This window comes from Anopheles arabiensis, chromosome 2 (assembly GCF_016920715.1).
Source record: "Anopheles arabiensis isolate DONGOLA chromosome 2, AaraD3, whole genome shotgun sequence".
Lineage (NCBI taxonomy): Eukaryota > Metazoa > Arthropoda > Insecta > Diptera > Culicidae > Anopheles > Anopheles arabiensis.
Genome location: NC_053517.1, coordinates 44894857 through 44904436, shown reverse-complemented (window position 1 = coordinate 44904436; position 9580 = coordinate 44894857). Strand labels below are relative to the sequence as shown.

General features: G+C 48.2%; 1 protein-coding gene across 8 annotated transcripts; it reads left to right on the top strand.

The window, feature by feature from the left end:
* The first annotated feature begins 2359 nt into the window (after positions 1-2359).
* On the top strand, positions 2360-8999 carry LOC120894223 (proteoglycan 4). Of its 8 annotated transcripts, none has more exons than XM_040296685.1 (10): positions 2361-2716; positions 3341-3492; positions 3608-3874; positions 3992-4253; positions 4429-4903; positions 5258-5496; positions 6772-7022; positions 7216-7254; positions 7992-8142; positions 8551-8999. In XM_040296685.1, exons 1-10 carry the CDS (start codon positions 2615-2617, stop codon positions 8566-8568), a joined length of 1956 nt encoding a protein of 651 aa, XP_040152619.1. In that variant the 5' UTR covers positions 2361-2614; the 3' UTR covers positions 8569-8999. The 8 variants fall into 8 exon arrangements, with proteins under 8 accessions (XP_040152617.1, XP_040152619.1, XP_040152618.1 ...); XM_040296686.1 differs by having other exon boundaries at positions 2368-2716; positions 4429-4555; positions 4688-4903; positions 7992-8999; XM_040296683.1 differs by having other exon boundaries at positions 2360-2716; positions 7992-8999.
* Positions 9000-9580: the final 581 nt, after the last annotated feature.

Here is a 9580-nt window from a genome sequence, read left to right as displayed (position 1 = left end):
CAGTAAGATCGCCGTGCATCTCGTGTAACTCGTCATTATAGCGACTCCTCCATTGTCCTTCTTCACATACGGGGCCAAGTATCCTTTGAGCATCTTCCTCTCGAACGCGACTAAGAGGGTTTCGTCAGATTTGGACAGTGTCCATGTCTTAGATGCGTATGTGAGTACCAGTAGTATATAGGTTCTATATACCCAGCTTCGTCCTTCGCGACAGATTCTTTGAGGTGCCCTGATTTTTGAGCCTGTAGAATGACCCGTTGGCAGCCAGCATCGTTGCGTGCAACTCAGCTGCCATGCTGTTATCGTTGCTGACCTTTGACCCAAGATAGGTGAATTGTGGGACGACTTCAAAAGTGCGATAATTTTCTTGGTAGGGCCGCTGATGTTGTCACTATTAGTTTGGTCTTTGCCTCGTTTATCTGCAATCCGAGGCTCTCTGCCGCCTGCTCGATCCCTTGGTAGGCTTCTGCTACATGGGAGAGCCGCAGAACAATGATGTCTATATCATCAGCGTATGCGAGGATCTGGGTTGACTTATAGAATATGGTTCCCGTAGTCTTCACCCTCGCCAGGTGGCCCTCCTTGGACCCTTGGTGGTAGCAAAAGGATCGAGAGTTTTCCATCCACCCTCACCTGGCAAGTGACGTTGGTCATAGTCATTCTAACTAGCTTTATCAGTTTGGCCGGAATTCCAAAAGAGCTCATAGCGTCGTACAGTTTTACCCTGGTAGTGCTATCATATGCGGCTTTGAAGTCAATGAAGAGATGGTATGTGTCGTTTCTGTCTTCAGCCACCTTCTCCAAGATCTGCCGAATGGTGAATATCTGATCAGTGGTTGATTTTCCGTTTCGAAATCCTCTTTGATAGTTTCCGACTATCTCTTCGACGTGCGGAACAAGGCGAACCTGAAGGATCACGGAGAATATTTTATAGGCGGTATTCAACACCGTAATACCCCTGTAGTTATAGCAGTCCAACCTGTCTCCCTTCTTGTATATGGGGTAGATGATGCCGAGATTCCAATCACAAGGCATTGATTCGCTATCCCACACCTCAGTTCCAATTTGATGAATCTCGTTTTCTAGTCGTGCACCTCCATTCTTGATTAGTTCAGCTGCGATTCCGTCGGTTCCAGGCGCCTTGTTATTTTTTATGCCCACGAAAAGCCTTTTGTGTTTCCTCTATGCTAGGTGGCAGTAGCATGACTTGTCTGTTAGTGGAGCCTCTAGCTGTGCATTAACCTGGCCGTTGAATAATTCATCAAAGTACTAAGCTCACAGCGAAAGGACCTCTGGCTAGTTTCTAACCAGATCTCCATCCTTGTTGCGATGGAGGTTACCTTAGGTTACCTTAGGTACAACGTTGTTTCGGTGTCGTGCCATCGCTTGGTAAAACTTTCGTGTCGGTCCGTACGCCTCTCTGGTTTGCTCGAGTTCCCGCATGTTTTACCAGCAAGGGGTGTTGTTCTGTTGTTTTAACGTTGAAAACTACCTCTACAATGGATTCCTATGTACTTTAATGTATCTGGACCAGATTAATAGGAATTGTCGAAGAAATTACACTGGAGTCGGCAAAACTACTAAGAATGCCTCCGGTGGTAAACTGACAGACAGGGTTTTTTGAGACGCACTAGAGAACAGATGCATTTTTAATTAATTCTTTTTAGTTCATCGTGTAAAATGAGGATCTGGATATTGAAGAAATTCAATAAAAAAACCATGTTGAATGTCCGGAGTTTAATCCTGTATGTAATTTGAATTAAATCGGTACGCCTTACGCTCTAGATTTACGCTCTCCGTGTTTCTATGTGTTTCTAGGGTGATGCTTATTTTCTTTATTGCTGTTTATCTTTTCTCTTCACGTTTGGCGCAATGTATTTTCAATGATGCAAGTAACCAAGTTCAGCAAATCGTTAGAAGTATGACACCAAGTCAACAAAAGTGTTATAATCGCAGTAAGGAAGCAGCAATGCGTTAGACTTCCGACACTGTCTCATACTTTTTGTTTTTGTTTTTTTGTTGCTACGAACAACGTTGTTTGCGAGCACGTGTTGGACTTAATTGCGTTTTAAAAGCGGCAACACAGAAAAAGTGAGCAAAAACCACACTGCAAAACATGAATAGACTAAACCACGTGCAGGGCGGTGCGCACCAGCAGCGGCAAGTTCCAAAATTAAACTTGCATTGCTAACAAATGCATCATCTCGTGCTACCTGTTGTTCCGAACAATACCGCCAAGTGTCTCGCAGCGATGCCAATTGTAAACATCGATGACTGAATGTGGCTGCAATTAATGGGGCCGCTGTTGCCGATACCCGACCATATGATCGATTGAGTACCGAACGCGAATCACGAGCTCACGAGTGGCAGGTTTCGCGATCTGGGCACAAGACGCGCTTGCAGGCGGATGCAACAATTCGTCTTTTCGCCACATTTTACCTGCAGCGATCGGTTGGTGCGGTTCTCGAGAAACAGAAGAAGAAAGTGAACTTTTTATCAACGTGGGTTGAGGTTAAAGGATTCTTATTTTCTACAGCAACGACAGTGATCCACCAGTGTGTGTATTGTGACCATTTGTTTTTGGAGCGATCATAAGCCACAAAAGTCCTTCGAAATGGTGCTGGATCTAAACTTCTCGCGTTACGATAACACAACCCCGTTCGGTTTTAAGCTCGTCGGTGGAGCTGATTTTGATGTTCCCTTAACGGTTGTCAAAGTGAGTTTGAATAGTGTTTTTTATGTATTAGTTTTTCCGACAATCTCCAAGCATTATATTTGAGGGAAAATGTACATTTGGGCAAGTAATATGAGGCTGCACAATGAGATATTCAAATAATGGTATACAAAAAAATGTATCACGACAGCATATTGCGTAATCGAAAAAAAAATTCGACATCGTATCGTGCCAATTGATCCTCTCCGCAAAGCAATTGAGTGATTGTTATTTACATCCTAACAAGAAGTGAATCCGATACAGTATATGCTAGATAACGAAAAATAAGGTCCTTACGATCAGTAGCAAATAAAGGTGTCACATTGCTAAGTGAAGTATGTATGTATGTGTTCGAGACGTTACGAATTAACCTCATAACATGAAACCCAAATTCAGCATACCGTTCTCCTCAATTCGCTAATCGATTGGGTGAAGTGATCGATTGATGGTAGTCGATAAAAATAGCGCCGAAATGTCATGCCAGCTATACCACCACCAGCACACAAGGCTCGCTGGTGACGCCCGTGTGTGCCGACGACACTCTAGTTCACATTCGAACGCTTTCTATTTTCCACTGCGATGCGATGCCACTGAAAATCCCCTGCTGTTTGTCTGCATACTTTACAGATCCTACCCGGAAGCATCGCCGAAGACGTTGGTATGCACATGGGCGATGTGGTGGTGCGCATCAATGACATACCGACGGGCAACATGTCCTATTACGATGCCCACCAGCTGTTGGCCTGCGCCGGCAACCAGTTCGTGCTAGGCATCTTAAGGTTAGTATATCGCTACCAGGGTGAAGGGGGCAGCAGCGAGGTCCTTGCAAGTTGTTAAATGACCACCACATGTTTTCCCCACGTTCCACCAATGTTCCCATGGTACATGGTGCAGGGCACGTGAGGTTACGCCGTCCCAACGGCTCATCAAGGAGAAAACACCGTCGGGCGAGGTGGAGTACATCAACACCTCGCCGAAACCGTTCTGGACGCCGAATGTCGGCAGCCCATCGCCGTTGGCAGTTCACCACCCTGCCAAGGAGGAACCAAGGCAGCAGCAGCAGCCCGACGAACAGATTCCCGAGATACCGATCACCGACGAGCAGATAGCCGAGATCCTCTCGGGTGAAGCCGAAGTGCTTAAGCAACACAACGTGATCGGGTAAGTGTCGAATGTGACGTCGAGCATCCACCACACCAAGGACATCAATTTGATTTGGGCTACTCTTGGACGTCCTCCGATCGCAAAAACTTTACCCTTTACACCTCCCCATTGCAGCGTGAACTTTAACAAGATGATCCCGAAGGCGGGCGTGTTTAAGCAGAGCGAAGTCTTCAAAACGCTCAACAGCGAGCTGGTGCAGAGCGAAGAGGAGGACAAAAAGTGGACCACCTTCCTGCAGAAGCCGTCCCGACCGCCGCCGAAGACGCCCGAGGAGCGGAAGCTCGAGCGGAACCCGCCGACCGAGCGCTACCAGGTACGAATTGTGAAGCAACCGAAACCGAAAATTGCCCCCGACTACAAGCCACCCAAATCACCGGTAAGTGTTGTTCGGCACGTCCGCCACCCCCGCAAGGCGGAAGTGTGAGCTTAAAAGCGGCATGCGACGCCCGACGGACGCACTGTCTCGATTTGCACTGTGAGCTGAGCTGAGCTGGTTTTTCGATTGCGTCCCACATACACACACACCGACACACCTACCGCCCCAATTTAAGGAACCCGAGCCGGAACCGGAACCGATACCAATGTACGACGAGTACCTGAACGAACGCCAGGAGGTGGAGGTGGAAACGATCAAGACGCTCGTGGAAGAGCCGGTCGTGCCGAGCGAGCCGATGGCAGGTAACCACCACCTCGAACATCCCGTTGGCCCCTGTTGTCCCTGTCCCTACGCTTGCCCCGGCGATAATGTCGGGTGCTGTGGTGAGGAGGAGTTGGAAACCAATACGAACGCTAATGGCACTTCCACTGCAGGTGAAGGGGAGGCACAGCAGCCCGGGGCACCCAACCCGACCGAGGAGGAACCCTCGGAGGAGTTCCGCGAGCAGTTGCAGAATGTGCAAAAGCAGCTGGAAGCGCTATCGGCACTGCCGAACACGATCCAGGCCACGATAGCCGCCCTGACCGAGCAGCTCGCCGTGTTGGCCGCACCGAAACGGAAGTCCAAGAGTATCTCACCCCGACCGGAAGGTATACTCGTTGTCAGATAAGCTTTCTCCCTCTTTCTCTCTCTCCCTCTTTGTGTGTTTTGCACTTGTGTCTGTGTGTGTGTATATAGTTGCAATTGTAGGTTCATCTGTCCTTTCGCCGCGACCTGCTACATTGTAACGGATGTAACGACGCACGATGTGCACAAGGACAACGACAAATAGGACGTTGGTGCCAACGCGAGGTGTCCTTAGTGGTGCTCGCGCATGCAGCACGTGCCATACAGCCGACGATCGTACCACACCACCACCGTGTCGTTTCAATCATCTGCTTGCTTCTCTGCCACTTCCGTCGAAGCGCGTTATTGAGTGAAAGTGTTTAACCTTACCCTTGCAGAAGCGGATCCGAGTGCGGGTGGTGAGGGCACCGAACAGTCGGCACCGGAGGCCATCGTGCCCGAAGTGTCCGAGACGTTCGAGGTGACTGAGTTTAGCAGGGCGGACAGCAGCGGCAGCGGCGATCAGTCCTCATCGGTCGACGAAGGCGAACACATCCACTACACAGAGGAGGAGCTTGAGCAGCTAGAGAAAAGGATGAAGGAGCACGACATTGAGTGGACCAATCAGAACGATAAGGTTAGTTTGGTGACCTGTCGGAGCAGGGGCGCCCGGGCGCAGCTCTTGCCATCAGCGCAAGCGTTCACCCCATACAGTACTGTGGTGTTGACTCCCCGGGCGACCCAGTGCAGCGGCGGCATTGCTGCAAATCTTAACACACACAGAGTGTTGTCGCATAACCTCAAACCGCTTGACTGTTCCCATTCCACATTAGGTGGGCGTGAGGACCCCACGCTTGTTGTTGTTTCTTTTTTTTGGGCTTAATATTTTATCAACGTGTTTTTCTACCTTTTTCGGAACGTTTCTCTTTCTTCTTACCTTACGCTCTGCTCTGCTCCGGCGGTCCACACCTCTGTTGAAATGGGAATCAATCAATCAAACACTGTGTCTTCTGTGTTTGCTAATTCTACGATCACACTCGAACAACTGCGCGCATCACTACACACCTGAATGCCTTTAAATGCTTGTGCCTATTACTACAACCCAACAACATCGAACAACAAACAACAACAAATTGCATCGAATGCAAATCCCTCCTACACCTCCAAACACACGAAAGAAGCCAAAGTATCAAACGATCGAGTGGGCCATCGTGTCCCAGCGCTACCGCATATACGTCGACGAGGAGGAAGAGGTCGAGTACGTGACGATACCGCTGCGCATCTCCCAGGACCTGGAAGCCTGCGGAGTGGCAGCGACGGCCATCGAACCACAGCCGGTGTTAGCGTAACCGATGCTCCTCTAGCGACGTATTACTACCAAACCTCCACACTTACTACGAACTACAAACGACACGAACAGTTGGCAGCACACCACTGCACCAGCCTACACGAGATCACACCACGCAGCAGTGCTGTGCGTGGATAGTACTGCTCAAGCGCAATTCAGGAGCGCAAGCTCTTTTCGAACACGTGTTCTAATAGCAGTGCAATAAATGTATTACCGAACTAAAACAACGTTAACCGGGTGGTGGCTTTGTAGTCCCTGGGAGCTTCTCTGCTCAGCAGGAAGCTTCAGGGAGTGTGGCTCTCTGTTAACCAGTTTCTGCTACCCCCAACCAACATACCAAAGGGTAGCAGTATCTGTTTGTGCGTGCACGTTTCGTTCTAATCGTTCTCTATCTCTCTATCTTTTGTAAACCACTTTATCTCCGATCTGTGATGAACTCTTCTTGCGTTGCACTCTCGCTCTTGTACACGCGTTGTATTCTGTTTCCGTCCTCCGTCCTGTTGTGCTATGTGGGGGGCGCCATGTGGGTTGTGGTACACATCCCACCCGACCTTTCCCCGACAGGATTCCGATAGCTCCAGCCAGCATAATGCCGGCGGCGACATCCGCACCGCGGTGCAGGACGAGCTGAAGCTGCAGGTGGTCAAAAAGAAGAAGAAGGCGGTCAGCGCGTTCGGCCCGCTGACGCCGCAGGAGCGGCCCATCTATCTGCCCGGCGGGCGCAAGTGGCGCACGGCGAAGGACGCATTCAACGAGCAGTTCATCGCGGAAGTGATCAGCTCCCAGGCGGAACTGATCCAGGGCACGACGCTCGGGTAAATGTCACACTCCAAAAAACCTTGCTATCCTTATGCTATCCCATTTTCAGCCGCTGCTTGCAAATCACACGCACCACCCACAACCGTTCGTCGTCTGCCGTGGCGTTTTGCGCCAACCATACTCTCTCATCATGCGTAGTACCTCTTGAGTGTGTTCGCATCGTTCATTTCGTGTCTTCTTCTTTTGTAGCAACTTCTACGAAAGCCCTCATCTGGGTTACGACGACAGGTAACCGCCGCTGTGACCCAGCTCATATGGGCGTTCACTTCCCCCGTGTCATTTGTGCGTTCCTCACGTCACTACTACGCATCGCTGTGTGTGTACTAACGAACGTTGTCATGCCAAACGTGTGTGTCACTAACGGGCTTTTGTGAGTGTAGCCAGCCACTGAGCATCGCCACTAATAATAATAATAATAATAATAATGGCCGCCTTCATCCCTTCGCGCTCGTTATCATCTTGTCTAACAGCACATTCTATGTTTTAGGTAAAGTTCTGGAACTACTACTGGGCCGATGGCAAGGCGAAGTCCCCGCACGTGTACAGGTACGTGGCAGCAGGGAACTCCATGCATGCGTCACTCAAGCCCCAATCACATCCGATCATCTTCATTGTGCACATGCTTTTCTCTCTCTTTCTCTCTCTCTCTTTTTCGAAGAACAACGAGTAAAGCGAAGAAATTTTCCAACTGCGAACTTATGGTGGAAAAGTTCGAAAGTGAGCTTTTCAAGTAGTTTACTCCGGGCGCAGTAAGTAGCACTATTTCAGTTGGTTATGCATTTCCAACTGAAATCGTTTTTGTGATCACCGTTGAGCTTGCTGTACGTGTTGTTTTTCGCACTACTTTACTCCTTATGTGCATGATCAATCCGTTGCATACTTCGCTTGATTTTAAGTTCTGAAAACGACCACGCTCTACATGAAGCCCCTTTTCTTGTATGCTCTCTGGTCCGCTCCCCCTGCAGGGTAAACTTCCTCAAGTACCAGAAACCGGAGAAGGATTTGAGCTTCATCAAGAACAGCGACGTCTACAAGCTGGTACACGATATGGATCCCCCCAAGAGTGGCATCGAGCTGCGCCCGGAGATGGTAGTGGCCGAAGAAGATGTGCGAAAGGTAATGAAAGACGAAACCATTTTCCAGCCCCGCAAGTCGAAGGTGTTCCTTTATCAAAATTGAAACGCACTCTCCCACCCTCCCAACCACTACCCTCCCCTTTCCCTCACCATACCGTGAGCTTTCGGTTCCCTTCCCTACCGTTGTGTGCGATGACCTCCCTCGACCTGGGTTGTGCCCTTGTGTTAGTGGGCTTGAATTCGGCATTGATAATTGACCTTTTGCAAACATCTTCTTGCTGCGCACGGCGGGCCCTCTCGCACCGAACAACACGCGTCGTTGTCGAACGGTTTCTCGGCACCATCTCGCTTGCTCGCAACTCCCCCCTCATCAACTACTATCGGATCTCATCCAACTGTTCGATCGATCAACCGGCCACCACCTTCCAACCATCTTCACGCGCTGCAGTGTGCATCACCCTGCTGAGGAAGCCTCCGAAGAATATCCGTTCCCTGCCGTTCCCTGCCGTTCCCTGGCGTTCCTTCTTAAATCCTTCCCTCCCAGCCAATATGATGCATTAATAAGCTTCCTATCAGCATCATCGCATATGGTTAATTATCCTTTTCAATCATTACATACACACCCCTTTTGTTTGTTTCATTTGGACCTAGCTACTGTAAATTAGCTCCTATCTTACGCTCCTCTTAGGACAGCATCAAACGATAACAAGCTGAGTTGAAACAAACACAGATCTAAACGTTCATTTTAAGCAATAGGCTTTGTGCTTAGGACCAAAAACATTGTTTTCATTACATCACATGATTGTATAGAACACGTCATTATCAACTATTACTCTAGAGACTGGTATTTCTATGTAAATAAGTACAATAAAAATAAATAAAAACACCATTAACGTGCGACGGTGTGTACAGCGTTTATTATTATCCGATGTATTCGGGAGCAAAACAAACAAATACGTTGCACATTATTGCCAAAAAAAACACACCGAAGACGTTTCATCCACGTGAACGGTTGGCTGTTGGCCAGAGCGGGGACAAAGAAAGTACAGAAAGAAAGCTTTGGGCGAAAGAAAATAGATCGTTTGAGAATGACTGCATTGAATCGATTTTTTGAATAAAGGTTTGTATCAAATTCTTGATCTTAGAATTGGCAGCTGACAATGCCAAGATTTGATGGTTATATAACAGTGCTTGATTTGGCATTGTAACGTAACGTGAGAAAATTAATTGTAATTGCGCAAATTTCGTAAAATAAAATAAACAAAAGCAGCAAAAAAGCCGATCCGAAATCTATCATTTGTGCATTAATATTTTACTTTTTATTCGATAGTATATTTTAAGAATTATTTTTAGCTGTATGCTAAATGAAGCTAAGTGTTTGTTGAAATCAGGTTCATATGCAAAAAAATGGAATTTGTAACGGCATTTAAACCTTAAAATTAGAGAAAAGTTATCTCACTTTGAACTTTTTACTACAC